A 25,501-nucleotide genomic window follows, 5' to 3' on the forward strand; every position below is an offset into this window, starting at 1 on the left:
GTGTTGCTATAGTCAGTGTAATAGGGGCCTTTAGTTTTATAGGGTTGGGGGAAATTTTTTATGTGGTTGGTTTGCCTTTAGGGATCAGGTTTCTTTGAAGACTGGGATTTGTTAAGTTGCCAGTATCTTTCGGCAGCTAAATACTGATGTTGGGTTAAATATTGAAGTTGATTTTTAAAGAGTGTATATTGAAATCTTGGGGTTTGTTGGGGACTGAAGACTTTTTGTGTTGCTGAATATCTGGGAGTCAAAGTTCTTTGGGGGGAGAGGTTTGGGATTTTATTTGTTTTGGTGGGGGGGATGGGAGTTTACCAAGGAGTGAAGATCAAGAGTTGCAGATTTTGGGGTTTCTTAGGAGTCCATGGAAGTTAAAATTTATCTGAGAACAGGTTTCGTTTTCACAGCAAACGTCACTGGCAAATTACGGGAGACCAAAGATTGATGGTGAATTGAAGGTCTGTTCCACAGTTAACAGAACAAAACAGGATCGGTGAGTATGTCGAAGGTGACCATGTTGAGTGTGGCAGATGAAGCCTGAGCTACCCTAGGTCAGGGAGATAAAGGTGTTAAATGATCCCCTCCCATTTAACTTTGGTCACTTAACAGCCCATTTCCTACCCTGAGTAAGGGTTAAGCTCTCTGTGAGGGATTACTCTTGCCCAGATATGGTTAGGTTTTTAATATTCCCAGGATTGGGGATGGAACCATCAGTGAAGCTGCCCTGACTTGCAGTCAGGGTGTTGTTCCACCCCTGGCGACAGGGTTTGAGCTTTGATGGAGGGAACTGGAAGGCAAAGTATGTTTTTAAATGGTGAGGGATTGAAAGTTGTCATCCAGAGGGTCTCGTCTGAAAATAAGTTGTTGGCAATTCAGAAGAGATGCAAAAAATGTTTCTTGCATCTGAGAATGGTGAATCGTTGGAAGTTCCTACCCCAGAGTGCCATGGTGGATCACTCACAGTGTATCAGGACTGAGGTTGATTGATTTTTAGATAGTAAGGGAATTGAGAGATATGGGGATTATGATGGAAAGTGATTCCTAGATAACTGATCAGCCCTGATCTTTCTGAATTGGGCAGGAGGCACAAAGGACCGAATAGTCCACTCCTGCTTCTAATTCTTATGTCCTTGTGTGATGAATGGCTCATGGGTCGGGGTGTGGGGCTCCCTGGGTCTGGGGTCAGGGGGTGGAGCTTCCGGGTCAGGTGTGGGGCTCCCTGGGTCTGGGGTCGGGGGTGGAGCTCCCAAGGTCTGGGGTCGGGGTGTGGGGCTCCCTGGGTCTGGAGCTCCCTGGGTCTGGGTCAGGGTGTGGAGCTCCTTGGGTCTAGGATGGGGGGAATCAGGGATGGAGCTCCCTGGGTCTGGGGTCAGGTGTGGAGCTCCTTGGGTCTAGGATGGGGGGAATCAGGGATGGAGCTCCCTGGGTCTGGGGTCAGGTGTGGAGCTCCCTGGGTCTGAGATCGGGGGTTGGGGTGAGGAGCTCCCTGGGTCTGGGGTCAGGGGTTAGGTGTGGAGCTCCCTGGATCAGGGGTCAGGTGTGGGGCTCCCTGGGTCTGGGGTTGGGGGTGGAGCTCCCGGGGTTGGGGGTTGGGTGTGAGGCTCCCTGGGTCTGGGGTTAGGTGTGGGACTCCCTGGGTCTGGGGTTGGGTGTGGGACTCCCTGGGTCTGAGATCGGGGGTTGGGGTGAGGAGCTCCCTGGGTCTGGGGTCAGGGGTTAGGTGTGGAGCTCCCTGGATCAGGGGTCAGGTGTGGGGCTCCCTGGGTCTGGGGTTGGGGGTGGAGCTCCCGGGGTTGGGGGTTGGGTGTGAGGCTCCCTGGGTCTGGGGTTGGGTGTGGGACTCCTTGGGTCTGGGATGGGGGGAATCAGGGATGGAGCTCCCTGGGTCTGGGGTCAGGTGTGGAGCTCCCTGGGTCTGGGTCTGGGGTTGGGGGTGGACTTCCCTGGGGGTGGAGTTCCCTAGGTGTAGAGTGACAGGATTGGGGTGTTGAACCCATTTTGTCAGTGGTAGGGTCTCGGATGGTTGGATGCCAAGATAACTCAGATCTGGGATTGAGAGCCAAGTAATTGTCTGATAATAGAGCCTCATCGTTGAGCTGTGCAGCATTAGAAAGTTGGTGTTAAATGTCCAGAGAAAAACTCGGAAGTTCAGTTTGATGTGATTTGGGGTCAGATTGAGGTGTTGATTTGGGGTAATAAACTGTCCAGTGTCAGGTCGCAGACAGAGAAACAAAGGACTGCAGATGCTGGAATTTAGATAAAAAACACAATGATGCTGGAGGAAGTCAGCAGGCCAGGCAGCACCCGTGGAGAAAAGCAGGCAGTCAACGTTTCGGGTCAGGACCCTTCTTCAGGTCTGACCCAAAACGTTGACCGCCTGTTTTTCTCCACGGATGCTGCCTGGCCTGCTGACTTCCTCCAGCATCATCAGGTTTTTCAGGTTGGGGACAGGCTTGGGAAATACACTGCTGAACTAACCTGGGACCGGGCTCAGGAACTGGTTTGTCCCAGGTTGGGGTCAACCTGCAGCTCAGAGGTTCAGCTGTCTGCCGGCCACCTGGTTGAGCTGCCCAGGTCGGCAATTGAGATGTGAATCTGCCCCGGGTCAGGTCAGGTTCAAGGTGTTTAGCTGTCCTGGATTGTGTTGGGGTCAGGGGCCAATGATCAAGGTGTTGTGTTCTCCCTGGAGACTGTTGATTTACATGTTTTTCAGTCTGAAGAGAAGCCCTGCGTCACTGTTCTGCTTTTCACTACCTCTTTGGAACCAGTGAGGTACCTCTGTCATGTTCTCACTCTCTCCAGTCAAAAATGTGACAAGTACTTCACACAGCAAGATCCCACCAGCATCAAAGGAATAACTGACCATTTCATTGGTTTTAGCGATGTGTATTGACGAATAACCTAGAGCAACACGGGAAATAGAAGGACATTCAGCCCATACATATGAGGATCAGGATCCCAAGAACCCCTTCCCCAGTGAGGATGCAGAGTCTGTGGAAGAATGGACACCAGGAATTTGATTCCTATGGAGCATCCACCAGTGTGAACCAGTGCCCAGGGAACCTGTACCCCAGCAGAGCTGATCCCTATGAACGTATTGAATTAGTGCTTTGCAAGTGGAGGTGCTAAGCTGTATTGTCTTGTCTTTTTGACTTGTGTGCGTGAGAAGCATGTGCAGCCCTGTTGGAGCTGAGTATTACTGGAGTGTTGCTGTTTGTGTTCCAGGTACCTGTTCCTCTTTGATAAGGCGGTGATTGTATGTAAGCGGAAAGGTTACAACTATGAACTGAAAGAGACGATTGATCTACAGACTCATAAAATGACTGATGACCCCATGAATAACAAGGATTTGAGAAAGGTAACTGTGCCTGTGAGCTCACGATATTGCATTCCAACAGGCAGTTTTCATTAAGCTGCAGTGTTATTGGGGTGATGAAATACTTGCTTCCAGGTCTGTTAAAAGCTCATAAGAACGTGTGTAGATAGATTGTGCTTGTTTGTGCATGAGTGAGATTGAAGGTACATGCCTCCTGTGACTGAAACCTGGGCTCCAATCAGTGCCGATTGCCCTTAAAGTGGAGAAATACCTTCAGAATTGGAATTTAAACCACATCAGTGTTGGGTGCTGCAGTGGTTAGCGTAATGCTATTACAGTGCCAGCAGCCCAGGTTCAATTCCCGCCGCTGTCTGTAAGGAGTTTGTACGTTCTCCCTGTGTCTGCATGGGTTTCCTCTGGGTGCTCTGGTTTCCTCCCACATTCCAAAGACATACAGGTTAGGAAGTTGTGGGCATGCTATGTTGGTGCCAGAAGCGTGGCGACGCTGGCGGGTTGCCCCCAGAACACTCTATGCAAAAGATGTATTTCACTGTGTGTTTCGATGTACATGTGACTAATAAAGATATCTTATAATAGAAACTGGTTCAACACCACCCATTCCCAACCCACTCATTAAGTTTTTACGCTTTAGTTTAGGCTGGTTTATCCACACCTCTCCACCCATGGCTTTCTATGATAGCCTGAACAGCCCCTTACCATCAAACACAACATCTCCCTTATCTTTCGCAGCCCTTTCCCAATCCCCTGAGCCCCCTTCCCATCATTGACAGCCCTCCCCTAATCCCATGCTCCTTTCTGTACATTCCCCTTGCCCCTCCCCTTCGTACGCAGTTCCTCCCTTCCATCACCATCGCACTTCCCCACCTTCCCCTTGCAGATCAGTTGCAGGCCCCTTCTGAATGTGAAATAAGGTGATGGATCTCCCTGAACTGTTTTACTCCGTAACCTGCCAAATGGGACAAATCCCAAGAGAGTTGTCACTAGTTTTATTTGGCATCTTGGGCAATGTTATATGACAGAGTAAATAAGAGAATCCTGAGCAGAGTAAAACCTATGATCAATCTCATTTATTTTTCATGTTTGTTAAATCCAGCACCATGCTGACTGATTTCTCTGCTGTGTTCTTTCATGCTTCCTAGTCCCATGGGAAAATGGTGAGTAGTTGCAAGTAATCTGCTGAGAAATACTTGTGGGCTCCATATTCTCTCCCTATTAAATATTGGTTTTAATTAACCAGCTGCTCTGAGCCGGTGTCCCTGGATTTTACTGCTATATTTGCTGGCTCGAGCTCTAATATTTAATAAAAGAAAATATTTGATAAGCAGAAGAATGGATCAGAGGAAGCAACCCTAGGACAGTGCTTTTAACCTCCTTTATGAAATGGCATCTGGAGCCTGAGTGTCATACCTCGATAGTTTATGGCAACATGTGTATTTACCTGATATGTCTGATTTACCTGCTAATGATCTGTGTTGATAGTTACTGGTAGAATGTTTACTGGTGGTAGGTTGTCCTAATGGTTACCAGGAAATGTTTAACTAATGATTGTTTATGCTGCTGATTACTGGACAAATGTTTATCCAGGGTGATAGCTTTCTTTACTCATTACTGAATATTTGTTTTGTGGTGAAACTTTAGGCTGCTGGTTGGTTGCCTACTTTGGCCAACTGGTTGCTAGGTGAACATTTACAGTTGATAGTTGAGGGTGTCGGTGACTGGGTGAGCACTTACCTGGAGACAGTTAGTTCTGGTTATCAGGTGACCATTTGCCTGAGGTGATAGTTTGCGTGACTCGTTACTGGGTGATAGTTGTTGAGCGAGTGCTTACTCCACATGTCCTTGTTAATCTGCTGACTTGCTCTCCATGTACTCACAAGTTCAGACTGTTGGTGGCAATGTCAGTAAACACCAAAAGGTCCTCCAGAGCCCTCTCCTGTGGTGTCTGGAGTAGTAGGGTAACTTCTGCCTGGAGATTCCCAGTGAACCATACGTTCACCTTTACCCTAATTAGGAACAGGACTGGGAGCAGGTCTGAGCTCTGAATGAAAGGTACAACACCTGGAAATCTTTGTAGTCTCACTTCAAGCAAAGCAACAACATGGCTCCAAAAGTATATCACCAGCAGTACGAGTTGGGCTATGTGACATGAGAGGCCTCGATTCACAGAGATCGTTAGGATGAAGGTTGTTGTGGAGACGAGGGAGAATCTCAGCGAGGCATCTCCCCTTCCACCACCACCACCAAAATACGTTTAAAGCTTCCACAGCTGTGATTAGGAACATGAGATGGCCACTCGTGTTAAAGCTTTTACATAGGAAAGGGCCTGAGGAGTATCTGTGGGTTGTTTCATGTGTGGAAAGTCCTTGCCCGTATCCCTTGTGCATAACAAGGACTGTGTGTACTTGATAGTTTGGGCTGCTGATTATGGACTGATAGATTGGGCTGCTGGTTGCTGGGTAAGGTGTTATCATGTGGGCTGGTTATGAGGCAAATGCTTACCTGTTGATAGTTGCCAGGTGACTGTTTAGTGTTAATGCTTTGTGCTCCGCTGGATCTGGGATCCTTGTCTGGACTCTGGTCTTCCACAGCTGAAATTAATTACTGCGTGTGCTTCTCCCAGCTGTTCAAGCAGGGAAAGAATTTGACTCTTTGGAGCATCCGGGAGAGTCTGGACCAAGGGAGAGTTCTCAGCCTAACCACAAATCTGCTGTTACTAGTTAACAGTGGCTTTTTATATTGCAGGCAACTCATAATATCCTAATCTGGAGTGTGAATGGAAAGGGTGATTCCAACAAAATGGCAGAGTGTTACATAACAAGGAAAGAATAACTAATGGGAAAGGGCAGGAATGACAGCTGGAAATTGTAGTCAAAAAGTGACAACACATTTCTTCAGCTCCGTGTATCGTACTGAGCAGCTTCCCGGGCTAAGTGTACTCATCCACTGGGTCTAACTGTACAACCTGACTCATCAACATAGCAACCTGAAAACCACAAGCCCAAATGATCAATGAGCAAATGTTTCCCTGGTAACCAGCTGCTTGGTCTAGGTTAAACAGTCACCATTAGCTCAGTCAGGCAAATAAGTGGAAGTTGTATCCATTGGGGCTGGGACCAAAAAGTGGGTGCAGAGGGAGTAGGCTGGTGTGTCCAGTGGTGAGTGGCAAGATCAAGGTGGATCTATATTTATGACCAAGGGATCACTCTGAGGCTAGGAGGTTAGAGCAAAAATATTTATGATGCCAGGGTGTCAGTACAGGATAGAAAATTGGAGACTGCAGCAAAATTGAAGGAGGTTCAGTCTGAAGGAGTGAGGTTCTGTATGAAGATATTTGGCTGCAGCAATGGTGCAGAAACCAAGAACCCAGATGCCTGGGCTAACAATCCAGAGACCCGAGTTGAAGTCTCACCATGGCAGGTATGAAATAGAAATTCAGATAACATTATGGAATTTAGAAAAACAACGACGTGACCTAGTCATGATGACTTCAAGAACAATCAGATTATGGTTAAAGCCCATCTGCTTCACTATCATCTATGAGGAGAGGGAAATCCACCATCCTAACCCAGTCTGGCTTGTATGTAACTCCAGGCCCACAAATGACTTGTGAAGTGGCTTAGCAAGTCGTTCTGTGTACCATTACTGCTGAGTTCAAACAGAAAGAACAACAGGAAGACCACCCGGCGTCAACGTCAGCACTCAATTCAGACAGGGAAGAGTTGCTCCCAACCCAGTCAACGTTGCAAATCCCACCTCTCCAACACCTGGACTGGATCGAAATTGGAAGAGCAATCCCATGGACTAGTCAAGTGCAGCCTGAAATAGTCATAGTCATGGAATCGTATCTTGCACGTATCACTCCTGTGATGACAAACACTTGGAAGAAGTACTGGAAGAAGCAAGGACACACGATGTTCTTAGGGTGGGGGACTTCACAGTTCATCACTAAGAGGACCAGCACAGACCAAGTTGACCATCTTGACTGGTTGCATCATGGTCTGGTACAGCAATTCAAATGTGCAGGAATGTAAGAAGCTGCAGAGAGTTGTGAACTCAGCCCAATGCATTACCGGCACATCCCTCCCCACCATCAGTAGTATCTACAGGAGGCGCTGCCTCAAGTAGGTAACATCCACCATCGAAGATCCCCACCATCCAGGCCATGATGTCTTCTTGCAGCTACCATCAAGCAGGAGGTACAGGAGCCTGAAGTCCCACACCACCAGCTTCAAGAACAGCTACTTCCCCTTAACCATTTGGTTCTTGAACCAACCGGCACAACCATAATCACTACAGTTTAGCAATGCTATGACTATTTTGATCACTGCACTAAAATGGACTTTATTTTATTTTGTTCTAATTCTGTTCTTGTAATTGTGTTCTTTGTTGTAAAACGTATATAATTTATGTTTAATTTATGTTTTTCTTGTGAATGCTGCTTATGTGATGCTATGTGTCTGTGATGCTGCTGCAAGGAAGTTTCTCATTGCACCTGTGCATACATGACAATAAGCTTGACTTTGGCTGGGTGCTGAGGGACATGGCTGCCAGACTGTGTCTGTGGCAAGTAGTCACTGAACCAACACAAGGGATAAATCCACTTGACCATGTTCTTTTAGTCTACTTGTAGCAAATGCACCCATCCATGATATTATCAGTAGAACTGAGCACTGCATGGATCTTGTGGACATAAAGTCACATTTTCACACCCTCCATTGTATTGTGTGACACTACATTTGTGCTAAATGGAACGGGCATCCATGAGGTGCTCCAAGACATCACAATCTGTAACTTCATGGCTTGCTCTATCTCTCACTCTACCACTGCTATTAAGCCAGGGGATCAACTGTGGTTCAATGAGAGCTGCAGAAGGGCAAGACAGGAGCAACATCAGGCTCACCTGAAAATGCTGAGGTGCCAGCCTGGAGAAGCTGCAACACGCTAAACAGTAAAAACCACATGCAGTAGACAGTTAAGTGATCTCACAACCAATGGATCAGACCAAAGCTCTGCAGACCCACCACATGGTGGGCCAAAGGGCCTGTTTTGTGCTGTATGGTTCTATCTAGTCGTGGTGTACAGAAGGAGGATGCTCAACAATGGTGGGTCCTGGCCTGTCAGTGTTGAAGTCCAAACTGAATCATTTGCAGTCACGTTCATCCAGAAATGCCGAGTGGATGATCCATCTCCGCTTCCTCCGGAAATCCCACTATCAAAGCTCATCTTCAGCCATTTCAAGTCATTTCACCTGACATCAAGAAATAGCTTAAGGTAATGGTTACCTGTAGGACCAGACAACTAAGGACCTATATCTCTGGCCAAGTTCTAATCCAGACACCACATTGGCATCTACTGGATAGTGTGAAAATTGCCCAGGTATGTCCTGTTCACAGCAGCAGGACAAATCCATTCTGGCTAGTTACTGTCCAATCAGTGTACTCTCAGTTATCAACAAAGTGATGCAAGGTGTCATCAACAGTTCTGTCAGGTAGTACTTTGTCAGGAGTAACCTGCTCACAAATGCCCAGTTTGGGTTTCACCAGAACAACTAAGTTCCAAATCTCATCACGACCTTGGAATTTTGGAGATGAGGTGAAAGTGACTGCCCTTGACACCAAGGCAGCGTTTGACCAAGTGTGGCATCAATGAGTCCTGGTAAAGCTGAAATCAATGGCAAAGGACAAATATGTCTTTTAGTTGGAGTCAATCCTTGCACAAAGGAAGATGGTTGTGGTCCTTGTGGGTCAGTCATCCCAGCCTCAGGACATCCTTAGGACATCCTTGGGGCATCCTAAGCCCATCCACCTTCAGCTGTTTCACCAATGTTCTTTATTCCGTCAGATCAGAAGTGGGGATATTTGTTGATTCAATTCTGTTTGCAACTCCTCAGCAAATGAAGTCCAAGCTGACATACAGCAAGACTAAAACAACATGTAGTCACAGGCAAGTAACATTTGTGCCACCAAAAGTGCCATCTCCAAGAAAAGTGTCTAACTACCAACTCTTGACATTCCATGGCGTTACCGTCATTGAGTCCCCCACTATCAACACCTGGGGGTGTGGTGGGGGGGGGGGGGGGGCCACCATTGACCAGAATCTCAACTGGAGCAGCCACATAAATACCATGGCTACAAGAACAGATTGGGGGCTGGTAATCCTGTAGCAGCATCTAGCCTCCAGAGACCCCAAGCCTTTTCACCACCTTTAAGCATAAGTCAGGAATATGAAGAAGTACTCTCCACTTGTCTGGATGAGTGCAGCTGCAATAACTCTCAAGAATATCAATACAGGACAAAGCAAACCACTTGATTGGTACCCCATCAACCACCCTAAACTTTCATTGCCTTTCAGCACCAGTGCACAGTGACTGCAGTGTGTACCATTTACATAATGCACTGAACTTACACACCTAGGCTACTCTGACACCAGCTCTCAAGATGATAACTTCTACTGCCAAGAAGTACAAGGGCAGCAGGTGCAAAGGAACAGCACTATCTGCAGGTTCCTCTTAAAACAGACACCATCCTGATTTGGAAATCTATCACTGGTCCGTGATTGTTGCTGGATCTAGGTCCTGGAACTCACAACCCAACCCTCACAAGGACTGCAATAGTTCAAGGCAGCGGCTCACCACTGTGTCAGGGGCAATCAGGAATGGGTAATAAATTGTGACCTTGCTAATAACTCCCAGGTTGTGAAAAATGAATAAATAAAATGAAATAGGAGAAGTAATGTGACTTTATTTCTCAGTAATTCCCCTCAGTAGTTGCCCTTTATTGAATGAGTTGCCCCTCATTGGGTATTTGGTCTTCAGCAAGGCTAAGTTTGAGGGCTCAGTGCGTGACCTTGTTTCTCTGTGTTTATAACTGAGGGACTTTGCTTTTCTGTTTTTCAGTGGTCCTACGCATTTTATTTGATTCACCTTCAGGGCAAACAAGGGTTCCAGCTGTTCTGTAAAACAGAGGATATGAAGAGGAAGTGGATGGAACAGTTTGAAATGGCACTGTAAGTCTCTGAACAGCCTCTTGGCTGATGCAATAAGCTGCACAAGATGTTATAGTGGGCTGTTTTTCAAAGGTCACTGCACTGGTTATTCTGAACTGAAATTTAACTTTTGAAATCAGGCTTGAGTGACGTCCATGAATCGTTCTATTCTATCATTAGAAATGAAAACCAGAATTCTCTCCTCCCCCAGTGCGTTGGACATTGATGCAGAACATGAGTAGGAATAACTGTGGCAGGTGGGGTTCCTAGGTAAAGGTGGGGCATTTTCAGCTGTGACAAAGCAGAAATTTAGGATTTTCAAGAACAGTAATGACTGAAAGCTAGTGTATAGTTGCAAAGCATATTTACGAAGGCTAATGGAATGTTGGCTTTAAAACCCAGGAGTGCTGGAAAATTAATGGATGGAGGGAAGGTGAGCAACTTTTCAAAGTGATCGAATGGGAAGCATGCCATTTGAAAAGAGGGCACGCCCCAGCAACATTCATGGGTAGGGCTTGTTTTGGTTTAATGTTTCAGAGTGCCCTGCTAATGCAGTTAGGTTTCAGATTGTGTGTTCCGGTCAAAGCTAATTTATTTTTCTCTTCAGGTCTTTTTCAAATGTTTAATCTGGTGATTGTTTCAGATTTTTGCTTTTCTGATAATTTTAAGGATTTATGTAAGATTTTTTGGGGAAATTGTATCCTCTGTATACTGCAGGTCTTGCTTGACAGCTGAGCTTCACTTATCATGAAGTGATTACACTGCAATGTGCTATGGATGGTAAACATAATTTAAATATATTGCACTAGATCCTATGTAACCATAATAACCATAAGTTTGCGGATGACACAAAGGTTGGGGGTGTTGTGGATAGTTTGGAGGGCTGTCAGAGGTTACAGAGGGACATAGATAGGATGCAAAGTTGGGATGAGAAGTGGCAGATGCAGTTCAACCCAGATAAGTGTGAAGTGGTTCATTTTGGTAGGTCAAATATGATGGCAGAATATGGTCTTAATGATAGGACTCTTGGCAGTGTGGAGGATCAGAGGGATCTTGGGGTCTGAGTCCATCGGACGCTCAAAGCAGCTGCGCAGGTTGACTCTGTGGTTAAGAAGGCATATGGTGTATTGTTCGTCATCAATCGGGGAATTGAATTTAGGAGCCGAGAGGTGTTGTTGCAGCTGTATAGGTCCCTGGTCAGACCCCACTTGCAGTACTGTGCTCAGTTCTGGTCGCCTCACTACAGGAAGGATGTGGAAGCCATAGAAAGGGTGCAGAGGAGATTTACTAGGATGCTGCCTGGAATGTGGAGCATGCCTTATGAAAGTAGGTTGAGGGAACTCGGCCTTTTCTCCTTGGAGCGACGGAGGATGAAGGGGGACCTGATAGAGGTATATAAGATGATGAGAGGTATTGATAGGGTAGATAGTCAGAGGCTTTTCCCCAGGGCTGAAATGGTGGCCACACGAGGACATAGGTTTAAGGTGCTGGGGAGTAGGTATGGAGGAGATGTCAGGGGTAAGTTTTTTACTCGGAGTGGTGAGTGCGTGGAATGGGCTGCCGCCAACGGTGGTGGAGGCGGATACGATAGGGTCTTTTAAGAGACTGTTGGATAGGTACATGGAGCTGAGAAAAATAGAGGGCTATGGGTAAGCCTAGTAATTTCTAGGGTAGGGACATGTTCGGCACAGCTTTGTGGGCCGAAGGTCCTGAATTGTGCTGTAGTTTTTCTATGTTTCTATGTAATAAGTATTCACAGCTGACAAGATACTTAGCACTTCTTTCTGACTGTGAGCATCAGAAACTTAGATGCATAACCTAATACGGTAAAACATGTGCTGATTAAGATGAATATAGATTAATTGGGTGGCTCAGATAGCAGAACCGCTGCCTCACACCTCCAGTGACTCGGGTTCAATCCTGTCCTCCGGTGTTGTCTGTGTGGAGTTTACATGTTCTCCCTGTGACCACGTGGGTCTCCACCCCTGGGGGCTCAGGTTTCCTCCTACATCCCAAAAACATATGGGTCGGTAGGTTAATTGGCCACTGTAAATTGCCCCTCATGTGAGTGGAGAATCTGGGGGGAGTTGATGAGAATATGAGGAGTATAAAAGATGGGATTAACGCACGAGTAGTGTAAATGTGTGTTTGATGGTCAGCATGGACATGGTGGGCCGAAGAGCCTGTTCCCCCTGTTGTTTCTCTCTATGACTCTATAACTACTCTTAAAAGTTCCTCTTCGTTCCTCCACACTTGCCTGGACCTTGCCTGGGAAAGGTTTGGTAGAAGGCTATAAGGGGGTTCTTGATGCTGTTGGTGATTGTGCACCCTTCTATACCGGCTGGGCAGTAAGTTGGCACGGTAGAGATTGGTCAAGAGCCATGGTAGTGACAGACGTGGGGTGTGGAACACTATGTGACGACAGATTATGTCCTCTGAGGCAAATGCACCAGGGGAGCATTTATGAAGTTTGTCTTGCTTGAGGTGTGGCTTTAGATCTGAAGGTATCTTAACCTTCCAAGACTTTTATATCTTGGAGTGGATACTTTGATATTTCTTGGAAGAAAATTCAGGGCTGCCTAAAGACGAGTCCAAATGCTGCAAACTGTGTGGGGAGGCAGGTCACTGTCGCAAAAACTGCCCAGTTCACAAGCACAGCCACGGCCAGGCAGTGGGACGGGAGGAAACATAGCGCCAGTCACGGCTGCTCCAAAGGAGAGCAGAATTCTGACCTCCACCATCACCTGGCAAGACAGGACCATGTGGAGGAGGAGGATATAGAGCAACAGGACAGTGTGGAGGAGGAGTCCAATGAACCTCTGACAATTACTACTGAACCCAGTCCAGAGGCTGCAGAGATGGAGAGCAAGGGACTGGGGTAGGCTAGTCACTCAGGGGAGACAAAGGCTTGTAGATCCTGAGGTGCCAGGGTTCAAGGAATTACAGGCTGCGAGGGATGCCTGGAGGGCTTTGGATGTCTGGACCTCTCTTCTGCTTTCAGGGAAATCAGCACAGCATGGGGGAAGTTGGTGATACTGCCAACACGCCTCAGGATGGGTTAAGATGGGAACCAAAGTGGTGGAGCAGCAGGCCTGATGCCCTCCAGTTCAGGGACATCAGGATAGCCACACAGTGTGAAGCACACCGGCATGGACGACCTGGGAGCTGCAACCTTGGAGACATGAAGCAGCTGTAGGACATCCTTCCAACTGGGAAGCAAATGGGTCTTCTGCCAATAATGCTGCCTGTTTCATGGATTCTGGGGAAGATCAGGACCTGCTCAGGGAAATTGCAGCAGTTTACATGGGGTGTGGGTGCATTGGGACAATGTAACTGAACTTTTTTTGCTGTGACTTTAGACAATATATTTGCAATGTGATGGTCTTAACAATTGCACAGTGTTAAAAGCACTACACACTTTCTTGGAAACCTTGGGATACCTGTTGGCCTGTTTTTGTAGGACGGGAGCTTTACTTCATCTCGGCAACTATCAGAAGGGTGTTGTCAGTAGTCCTACAGGTGATCAATCTGGTCAGGAAGCAAGGTAAATGTTCCTCTGGCCAGGAGATCCTGCTGTAGGGAAACAACTTCACCATCAGTTAAGTCAGAGAGGTGAGTGGCAGCCGTCTCCTCATTGCAGGCACAATGTATAAAATGCTCTGCCTTATCAAGGTTGTGTGCACTGAAGAAACTCCTGCTGCAGTCAATGGGGGTGGATGTTGAGGAGGGGTTTCGAATGGCAAAGAACCTGCAAGCCTCACTATTTTCCTCAGATTCCTCCAAAACCATCTCCCAATCCAGAGTCTGCTCCATGAAGCAAAATGAGATGTGCTCCCACTTCTTCCAGGAAGTTTGCAGGGGGAGCTCTGTGATCAGTATCTGTAACGAAGGGAATGATTCAGTAATGTCTTCACAGTTTGCTACTTGCTTTGGTCTTCCAGCCAGAAGAATTAGATTCCCTCTGACTACCCTATTAAGTTAGATAATTTGTTCAATTTGAACACCTCAAAAGACTTTAATCTCAAACTACCACTCTAATAAATCTGCACTACATCACCTATGCTATATCCTTTCTGAGATGCTAGACCCAGAAATAAAGGATCAAATAACACTCAGAAAGGGTCCAGCGTAGGTGATGTATCAGAATGATACCTATACAATGAGGGTTAACTTACAAATACAGTTTTCATAGATTAAGAATGTACTCCCTGGAGATTAAAATCTTTTTGAGGTGTTCTAGTTGAATAAAGGATTTGATTTGATAGAGTAGATGCAGGGAATCTAATTCTTGTGGTAGGAAGATCAAAACAGTCGGGCACGGCAATAAATTGAGTGTCAGGCTGCTCCAGGGTTTTGCCAGGAAGCACGTTAAACTCAAAAGGTGGTGGAAGTCTGGCACTCTCCCCACAAAAAACCTAGAGATTAATTCACAACTTTAGAGTTTAAAGTAGGTAGATTTTTGCTGAGTTAGGTTGTTTAGGTTTACGGGATTAAAATATGTCAGTGAAGATATGATGTTAATCATCCACGATCTTACTGAACACCAGGATAGGAGCTGAGTGACTTCTTCCCAATCCCAGGTTTACCACGGTGCACATCAGCCATGGCATTCAGTTCTGCTCTCCTGAGTGCTCTGCAGAAGTAGTTTCATCTCTGTTGAGGGGATAAATAAAACTAAAAAGCTTTAATTATATATTTAAAAGAAGTGCCTACTGATGATGTTTCTTTTCTCACTTAAATTAATTTCCTTTTCAGATCAAATATTAAACCTGAGAAAGCGACAGCAAATTATCACAATTTCCAAATGACAACATTCGACAAATTCACAAACTGTAAAGCCTGCAGGATGTTGTTAAGGTAAAACTGAAAGCAAGCTGTGTGGCCCCAAGGTGAGGGGGTGGGAGCACGGAGCAGCTGTAGGGTGACCCTCATGGAGGCTGGGTTTCAGACTGCATTGGGGTGATGGTCCCAGGGAACCGTAATGAAGACATAGTTAACAATGAATAATAATTATTAAATTATTATTAATTAATAAGTTATTAATTAGTAACTGATGGGTAGAACTGAGGAGCAGTTGATGGTGGAACCATTTGCTGAAGTGCCTTGCAGCATCACAATGCATGCCACATGGTTTGACAACACCATGAATAGAAGCAGTGGCCTGTGCAGAATATCTCAAAGTTGGACTGGAGGTATAATGAAGGCTGGTTAAGAATATAAAAGGTAAAACATCTCTTTTGTCCAGAGAGAAACTGCTAGTGTTGCCTTCTGGTGCAATTAACTACTCCAAAGTACATAGTGCTGCCAGTTTGCACACAGCTGGATTCCTGGTAAATGTCTGATGAAGGTCAGGAATCCACTGTGTAAATTAAGCAGGTAATTGTACTTTGGCAACACAAGAGACTGCAGATAGTGGACAGTCCAGATGAAGGATCTCGACCCAAAACGTCAACTGTCTGTTTTGCTCCATAGATGCTGCCTGACCTGCTGAGTTCCTCCAGTATCTTGTTTTTTTTTAATTCTACATTGACTTGTTGTAACTAATTGAAAAGGAGACCTGAGAAATGATTCTTGCCTCTGGGGATCAATGAAACTCAAGCCCATAATTCAGGCTGGAGACACAGGAGACTGCAGATGCTGGAACTTGGAGCAAAAATCAAAATGCTGGAGGAACACAGCAGGCTTTCTGAAATACCTGGTCCTTAACTTTCACATGAAAAGGCAGATGGGCTCTTCGTTAAACATCTGGTGAAAGAATATCTCAAAGGTTGTACTTGAGATGGAAGAATTGGTCGTTCCTGATACACACAGCAATGCATCAGTGTTTCAAGAGTAAAAGCAGATTGAGTGTGAGGCTACTAAATTGGATTGAGTGAGCACAGATCAAGTTATCTCTTTACTGTAACTGATGCACCCTCAGCATTTTCTATTTGTGTTTTAGTCTATATGCAAATTTTGTTTCTTTCTTTTGTCCCTTTCTCGCAGAGGAATCTTTTACCAAGGGTACACTTGTTCCAAATGTGGGGCTGGAGCCCACAAAGAATGTCTGGAGACGGCGGCACAATGCAAGTTAAGTACGTAACCCATTGCTTGTAGTTATTAGTTGTGCCAGAGGCACCTGCTCCGAGGTTTGTGCTATTGTCAAGCATTGCTGGGGAACCCTTATTCTGCGATCTGCATTTTATCCCATTCCTATACTTATTCATCAATCAACATCACTAAAACAGAGTCTGTCCATTTTTACATTTGCATTTATGGGAGCTTGCTTTGTATAAATTGGTTGTCATGCTTCCAACATTCCCCCATGACCACACTTTAAAAACGCACATTTGGCTGTAAAGCACTTTGAACAATTTGGAGATTATGAAGGGTGCAGTATAAATGCAAATCTTTCTCAATTGACTAGACTCAGAGATTCATCACAAAGGAAACTCTGATTGCAGTTTGGTTGATGAAATAGAATGAATTTATGTAAAATACCTTTGGGAACCTGCAAGCTGAGTGCGTAAGCATGCAAGCTTCATTAGGAGTTATGACCCCCACAGCTCTTCAAACTTCTGGGGGATTCCACTTTCCCTGAGCTTGAAGCACCAAGCTTCCAATATTCTCAGGGCAAGCACAACACAAAGTAGATAATATGTGAAGCTCCCTCTACTCTGTCCCATTAAACCCTCCCAGGACATGGATTAGAAGCAGGATTCACAATGCCCACATTCACCCGACGTGGCTCCTTCAATGAACTGCATCTTTTGACATGAGCATTTGGGTTTTGGGAAACAGCAGCTGCTGCTGATTGAGAGTCATGGAATGTGGCCTTGGGAGGTCATCTTGGTGCGTGTGGGTGCTGAAGGTGCAGTCACTCTTCAGAGAGCTGATTCTCCAACAGTTCTTACCAGTGACATGGAGATCTGCGGTGTGAACTATAATGTTGTTTTATCACTTGTGAAGTTCATTGTCAGTGTAGTCACCTTTGACTCCTAATGATCTGATTCATGCAGACTCCTGAACTTTCCTATCTGCAGTTTATAAAAGTGCAACAGCACCAGGTGATGCCTTGTGTGGAGCTGAACTTCACAATGGTGTATGGCATATTCAGACCCTCTACTTCATGCCATTCTTCTGTTTCCCACACCCATCGCTCCAATGTGCCTTCACCTGAGGAGGTGAATGGTGGTGGATTGGAGGGGGGCAGTGGTGGGTGGAGGGGGTGGTGCTGGTTGGTGTAGGCTGGCTGTGTGGGTTAGTGGCAGCCTGTAGTACACTGAGGGAAGTTGTGGGCTGGAGGGAAGGCCGTGAGAGGTGAAGGCAGGCAGTTGTGAATGGAAGTATAAGACAAGGTGCCAACTCTTTGCAAGTTTTAAATCTTTCTTTCTGTCTCCTCTTACAGACACACCAGTCGATGATCTGGTAAGTTAGTAGGAAATGAAGAGATGCCAATTACTTTTTTGCCAGATTTCTCCCCATCAAGTTGCTGACTCTTCCTGGGGTAAAGGTTCTGCAGGCATTGATCTGCACTGATCTCACTAGATTATGGGTTCCATAGACACTGAGCGTTAACAGTCCTAACAGCAACCCACTGACGTTGTGCCCCTGCATGCTCCCTCTAAACTTAGAAACCTTCCCTGAACCCTTCCTCGTGTCCATGTTCCCAAATTCACTCACATTCATCTCTCTGTCTGCCCAGCTTAAGGCGTAGGAAGACCTTGGCAGAGGCTGAAAGTCCGGTTAGGAGATGAGGTTGCTGGCATTTTGCCTCACCCATAGTGTTTTGAAATAGAGTCAAGATACATATTAACTCCTGTTGTCTATACTGGGGTCAGGACTGAACTATCACTTGAGGAAGAGAAGGGATCAGTTTTGGAGGACTGAAGCCAAGATAGAACACAGAAAAGCACAGCACAGGAACAGGCCCTTTGGCCCACAATGTCTGTGCTGGCCATGATGCCAAATTAAACTAATCCCTTCTGCCTGTATATGATCCATATCCTTCCATTCCCTGCATATTCCTGTGCCTATCTAAAAGCCTCAAACGCCACTATCATATCTGCTTCCACCACACAGAGTGTTCCAGGCACCCACCACTCTCTGTGTTAAAAAACATGGAAACAGAGATGAGTTGCCATCCAGCTGTTGTGCACCAGTGATTAGACTGAGACTCATTGAATGGAGGACCTGAGAGGCTGCTGGAGGTGGCTGAGGCTCTCATGCTGCACCGCCACAGTACAGCACGAACCAGCTACAACACAGGTTTGCAGAATAAAAAGAAACTATCGATGAAATTTATGCAAAACAAATAATCCTTTTCTTCTTCCTTACAGGATGGAGGGCAACAGCAGACAACAGGTAAGTACAGTCAGCACACGGCTGAGGCAATTTCAATGCAAATTTAAACCTTTCCAAACTTCAAAATATGCCAAAGCATTCAGCCCAAGTGAATTGCCGTTACTGTTATAAAGTGGAAAATGTGGTAGTCAATCAACACAGAGCAAGCTGTGGCATATGTGAATGGTTAATCTGTTTTAGCAGGCACATAGCAGGCACAGTAGTGTAGCGGTTAGCGTAACGCTTTACAGCGCCAGCGACCCGGGTTCAATTCCGGCCACTGTCTGGAAGGAGTTTGTACGTTCTCCCCGTGTCTGCGTGAGTTTCCTCCAGGTGCTGCGGTTTCCTCCCACTTTTCAAAGATGTACAGGTTGGGAAGTTGTGGGCATGTTATGTTGGCGCCGGAAGCGTGGCGACACTTGCGGGCTGCCCCCAGGACACTCTACGCAAAAAATGCATTTCACTGTGTGTTTCGATGTACATGTGACTAATAAAGATATCTTATCTAATCTTAATGCTGAGAGGTAAATAATGGGGAGGAACGCTCAGCCCTTGTATGGACAGTGGTCCAGGGATCTTTTATACCACCTGGTAGAGCGGAGCATGCAGCATCTGCAACAATGCAGCACGTCCTAACCGTCACACTTCTGACAGAGCAGCATGTCCATAGTACTGCCTCTCCACCACCCCTCCCACTGCTGAACAGTCTTTCTTCACAGCCCCTCCCATTCCTCGGCATTCTTTCTCCGCCTCCCCTCCCCTACTTGGCACTCTTTCTGCCACCCCAGCATTCCTGAACACTTCTCTGCCACCCTCCCCATTCCTCCCTCTGGACTGTGGGCTCGTATCTTGGGAGCAGAATTTACAGACTTCGACACAGGTATGAGTGGTACCACTGAGCCACAGCTGACACAGTTTCTTTCATTTGTGGTTTCCCAATGACCATAAACCTTTGTTGATAGTAACTGTGCAAGTGAAACTCACCAAAACCAGGTTCAGGAAATTAACATCTTTGAGGTAAAATTCCAATCCCCAAACTACACTTGGTGCTCACTGTGCCCTGTTTCTGTGTCTGTGAACAGTGGACTGATGCAGATTGTGCTTCCTCATTGACTTGCTATTATCCTGCCCCTTTCACTGCTTTCGCTGGGATTTGGAAATGTGATGGAAATGGATCTCCTGTGGGTTTGTTTTTCAGGTCCTAGAATGCTTGCGATCCGTTCCTACCAGGGCAGCCCCCCTCCACCCACTGGAAAACCAGTCCTCAGTTTCCAGACTGGAGAAATCATTGAACTACTCAAGGGAGATCCAGATTCAACATGGTGGGAGGTGAGACTCACTTGATGAAGAACTGAACCAAGCAGGCGAGATTGAACTCACCGAGATTAATACAGAAATGTCTGTGACTGAAGCTGATGTAATTGCACTGTGTAATGAATTGACCTGTACAATCGGTACGCAAGGCAAGTTTTTCACTGTACCTCTGTACAGGTGACAATAATAAACCAATACCAATACCAAGCAGGGCTGCAGTCACTGTATTCTCCCAGTGCGTAATACACTGGGCAGGATGCAAGATGAGTTGTATTGTGCTGGGTAACAGAATCATCGGGCTGAAGAAGGTAAGTTACATGGTGAGGGGCTGCAGGATACCTTGCAGGATCCCGAGGGAGATGCAGAGGAGATGGTTGAAGTGTAGAAATTTGAACAATAGTTCCATTGAGTTAGAGGGCTGCAGTATGACCAGTGTATTTCTCAATCAAAAATAGTTACATCAAACAATTGCAGTTTGGAATATAGGTCTCATCAAACCCAAGGTTATTCACCCTTATTCAGTGGAGTCAAACCTCTGAGACCCATGACATGCCCATCGAATGTTGGGGTTGTGATGAGGTGGAGAACAGGCAGAATATCTGCTCGCAGGCGGGAGAGCACTGGTCGGTGTGGATGTGGTGGGCCGAATGGCCTGTTTCCATGCTGTCTGACTCTATGAGCCGCACAGAATTCAAGGTCCAGCCTCAATGGAGAGGATTATCCACCCCCTCCTCCATCCCTTCCTACCCCTCCTTCCTCACAGACTGGACGCAAGTACAACTAAAATACTGTCCCCTGTCCAAAAGCTCTGAACGCCACAGTCTCTGCTTAAACGGTTACAGGCAGACACCCAATTTACAAGACTGGCATTTTGTGACTCATTGAAACACCTGTGTTCTCTGTTCTTGCTCCTCCATGTTCAGCTGGCCCAGTTCAAGAGGCAGACACTGAAGGTCACTGGCATTTTGTCCTACCCATAGTGTCTTGAAACAGATTCAAGATACATATCAAATCCCCTTGTCTACTCTGGGGTTAGGACTGAGCTATCACTCAGAGAAGGGAAGAGGCCAGTTCTGGCGGGTTATATCCAGGATTAGTTGTCATCCGGCTGTTGTGTGTCAGTAATCAGACTGAGACTCCTTGAATCAACACCTTCAGGACTTCTCATCCGCAACCTTCTCTGCGGTGAACGTCAACAGGAAACGATGCCACTTTTATTTATCAATTGATGGTCTTCTCCTTGGAGGTCCCATCTCACTCTTCAGAGTCTTGTTTCCTGAAATGAAACAAAGTGCTGGAAATATTGAGCAAGTCAGTGACAGAGATCCTGAGTTGTTTCAGGTCAAGGATAGTTTTTTGATGAAAAGTTGTTGAACTGAAACATTGTCTGTTTCCTTTGACACAACAACCTATCTGGTTCACATGAGGACTTTGCAGAAGGTAAACTGCCATTTTTATCCTGATCTGACCTATATGTGACCTAGTCTACTTGACTCTGAATGCCTGTGGCAATTTGGGATATAAAGTAAATGCTATCCTTGCCAGCAATGTCCACACCCTGTGCTTGAACAAGTTAAACAAAAATCACAGGATAATTAAACACTCGCGGAGTACTACCACAGGACTAGATCATGCACAATTTTGCTCACTTCTCATGTTTGCCTCCGACACTATTTCTGTGGCCACACTTTTTGCAGCCCTGCATGTCCTCAGTAGATCTGTGAGTAGTGAAGAAGCTTCAGGCAGCAGGTCCTGAACACCCACCTTCTGAATGCCCGATGTCCTCTTGACACTGCACTGCTGACAAAGGCCACAGAGATGTGTTTAAATGTGTCTGAAGATTAGATATTTAACAAGAATGCAAAAGGGTTTAAATAAAGTTAAAAAAATTACATTTACAAAATCACATAAGGAATATAAATCAAATAGAAGCATTAAGTAAATAAAGAGAGAAATAAAATGCTTACCAACACTTTTCAATTTAGCTATTGACCCTATTCAGATAGGCCCACAATAGATGAGCCTTGCGTGGGGCTGGTTGTGAAGTGCACTCAGTCCTTTAGCTGAGTCCGTTTGTGTCCCACCCCTGGCAGAGCAAGAGGTCAGATGTTCCGGCATTTGACGTCCAGCTCACCTCTGCCTTCCATGCTCCAATATGCAGCCCCATTCAGAGATGAACTGACCCATGAAGAGCACCTAGCTGATGGTTCCACCAGAATCTGGCAAAAAAGTATCTTTTGGGATGTTGTAATTCCAGCTGCTCTCTCTAATCATTAAGTAGATATCCTCTCTCCCACCCTTACCTCCATTTGTGGTTCTAAGTCATATCATGGAACAACTCTTTGAGCTACACCCAATGTAACTGTGTCTGCACCTCCCTGCTACATGTCCTCTCTGTAACCTTTTTTTTATTCTTTCCATTTATCATAAGTATATTATACTCCAATATATCTATACCCACCCTTCAGTTTACAGACAGATTTTTGTTGAGTCACTTATGTCATATAATTGCTGCCAATTTATTTACTGCACTTACAGTGCTCATTTCAATTTCTTTTTAACCACTCCATCGTATTTATTTTATTTTTCTAGGTTCCATATCTATCCTAACCTATATATGCAGAGAAATTGATTTAATTCTCCAGCTCATTCAGGCTGTAACAGGCTTGAGGAACTAAATAGCCTTTGTTTCTGGGCTCCACACACTGTGCTCAGGAGCGTGGGGGCGGAGTTGCTGGGCAAAGTGCCAGGTTCAGGAGAGGGAGAGATTAACTTGTCAGGTTGGAGTGGGGAAGGTGAATGTACCAGTTCTGTGATGGGAAGGGGAGGAACTAGTGTGCCAGCTTAAGGTGGGCAGGGTTGAGGACAATACCCTGGTGCAGGAGATGGGGAAGGGTTGGATGGTCGATGTGTCAGGTTAGGGATGGCCACCATGCACCATGTTGGGAGGGCATGGTATGCTGGGGTGAGTGCGAGGCATTTAGTTTGTATAAGGCTGCTTGTCTCACAGCGGTACCTCTGCTGTATTTGTCCTTTTCACTGTGGTTCACCGCTACTGAGGACCTACAATATAACAATCTGTGTCTGTTCCAGGGGAGGGTAATACAAACCAAAAGGTCTGGTTGTTTTCCAAGCTCATCTGTGAAGCCTTGTCCAGTTGACTGCCGAGTAAGTATAAAAAAAGCATCAGGTATATGAAACATGTCCGTCTTCTGGGCTGGGTCAGTCATGATACCAAACTCTGAGGATCTTCCCAGACTTTCATCCATGCAGAACAGCTAGATGCAATGGTACGGAATAGACTGGTCAGATGAATGGTTGAAACTAAACTGTAAGGGAAGAAAAGTAAGGAATAGCAGTAGCCAAGGAGTTATAGAAGGATGCACATTATTTGTTCATGGGCGGATTGTGACAAATGGTACTTAATATAGAAAGCAGCAAGATTTAGGATGTTGAAAAGAAGATATCTTGACTGACTGGTTCAGATGGAATAAGAAAAATTGGATGAAATTGGGAGAGTCTGCTGTAGTGGTCAGGATCACAGTGGGAAAATTACTTCTGCTATATTGCTACTGCTTCGTGAGGCTTATTAATATTGCTGGGAAGATTGTTACTGCTTTGTGGAGCTCAGTATCTCACTGGAAAGATTGATCCTGTCTGTGGAACTTTGTACTGCAGTGGATCATTGATCACTTACTGATCCATGTAAGCTCCATGACTTACAATTGCACTCTGTGTTTAACTAAGACCTCACTTAGTCCATGTTGGAGAAGGAACCTTGACCCAATATTGTGCAAATGCACCAAACTCAAGGATATCTTGTGCTGAGTTTTGTGGTGAGTTTTTGTGATAGATTCCCACACTCTGAGCTACTGTGCAGTTGTGAAAGTTTCTCTCATTTAATGAAATGTCCAATAGAAAAATAACTGATTTTTATTTTTCCTTTCAGCATGTTATTAAATCAGCTTCAAAAGACCTTGACTACAGCACGTATCCTTGGTAAGTCATTGATGGTGCACTGACCCATCAAACACACCCAAGACACACATAGTATAGGTTAGATTAAGAATACTGGATACAGTGTAAAGCTCCCTCTGCACTGCCCCACTGAACACTTCCAGAACAGGTATAGCAGGGGTTATATATCAAGTTCCCTCTACACTGTCCCAGTGATTCTCTCAGGTTCCTATGTGCAACTGAGGAACTGCAGTTTCCAGACTTTCTTCTCTCTCTAGGTTTGCAGGTAACCTTGAGCGAGGGCAGGCCGATAATCTCCTAAAGTCACATGTCAGCGGGACGTATCTTATTCGTGAGCGGACAGCAGAGGCTGAGAGATTTGCAATTAGTATCAGGTTGGTGATGAACATTTGCTTTTATTGCAAAGATGTGTGGACCTGTGTTGAGAAACAGATTCGGGGTCTCAGAAGGCAAGGACTTTGAACACAATCTGGAGATGAATGATTTATTTACAAAAGACGAACATGGGAAAATGGTAACAGGGATAACACACACACAAGCACAGTTTATAGCGAGTGTGGGAAAATCGCAATGGGGTTAAAAAAAAACAAACACACACACAACGAACTAGGTACAGACAATTAAGAAAAAGCAATACGATACCCGCCACCCCTTGACTCAGTGCAGGCATGGCTCTATGCTACTAGGGACACTAACTAAGATGCTCCCAACCCTTTAACAGTGCACACCTCACCAATGATTTCTCCAGCACCATACCACGGTCCTTGGCCTGGAACGAAGGAGGGTGATCCCTCAGAGACAAAAGAGAGAGAGCCAAGCACATGTGGCACTCTTTATATTGTTGGAGGGCTTGGGGGGGGGGGGGGGGGGGGGGGGGGGCGCATCCAGCTCAGGTAATTCACAAAGGCCAATGGCCCAGTGCCAGCAAGGACTAATCGATTATAAAGGCCAATGGTCAGGTCTGCGCTGATGGGTGGGGCGGGGCCAAACCTTGATTGGCAGTGGTGTGTCTTCCGACCAGGTAGGGGGCAGTGCTGTCACGTGACAGCCACGACCCTCCACAATACAACCTGTGACACATGAAGATGTGGGCTTAAGATTAACTGGTCTCGCCTCAGCTGGTATCTGGTCTTAGTTGGCTTGGATCTTTCTAACCTCCTGGTGTACAATCTGATGTATACATTGATTTGCAAATTTTTTTCTTATGATATTCTGTTGCTTTGCTTGTTGCAATACCGAATAATAACTGTTTCTCTCCTTAGGTTTAATGATGAGGTGAAACACATTAAAGTTGTAGAGAAGGATAATTGGATCCACATCACTGAGGCCAAGAAGTTTGAGAGTCTGCTGGTATGTTCCCTGTCAGCCTAAAATTCCTGTATTTCCCAGACCATTCTGTACTTCCCAGATCAGAACATGTTACCAGGCTCTTTTAACATCTTACTACAGCTCAGTCTTGTCACACATCCTTCACTGGAAGGAATGTAGCTGAGCTTCCCCTTATGTAGGGTTTCTGCTACTGCCATTGCTTAAGAATTTGGAATCTTTTTCAAATTCAGACCCATACAG

General features: G+C 45.8%; 1 protein-coding gene across 1 annotated transcript in view; it reads left to right on the forward strand.

The window, feature by feature from the left end:
* LOC127582142 (guanine nucleotide exchange factor VAV2-like) overlaps positions 1-25,501 on the forward strand; it is a 131,361-nt gene that overhangs the window by 101,351 nt on the left and 4,509 nt on the right. Inside the window, 12 exon segments of the mRNA XM_052037190.1 lie at positions 405-490; positions 3,223-3,355; positions 10,230-10,339; positions 15,074-15,175; positions 16,304-16,392; positions 17,706-17,725; positions 18,637-18,661; positions 19,839-19,969; positions 23,048-23,122; positions 23,904-23,953; positions 24,190-24,306; positions 25,195-25,282. Of these exon segments, the coding sequence (XP_051893150.1) occupies positions 405-490; positions 3,223-3,355; positions 10,230-10,339; positions 15,074-15,175; positions 16,304-16,392; positions 17,706-17,725; positions 18,637-18,661; positions 19,839-19,969; positions 23,048-23,122; positions 23,904-23,953; positions 24,190-24,306; positions 25,195-25,282 (1,026 nt within the window).

This window comes from Pristis pectinata, chromosome 23 (assembly GCF_009764475.1).
Source record: "Pristis pectinata isolate sPriPec2 chromosome 23, sPriPec2.1.pri, whole genome shotgun sequence".
Classification (NCBI taxonomy): domain Eukaryota; kingdom Metazoa; phylum Chordata; class Chondrichthyes; order Rhinopristiformes; family Pristidae; genus Pristis; species Pristis pectinata.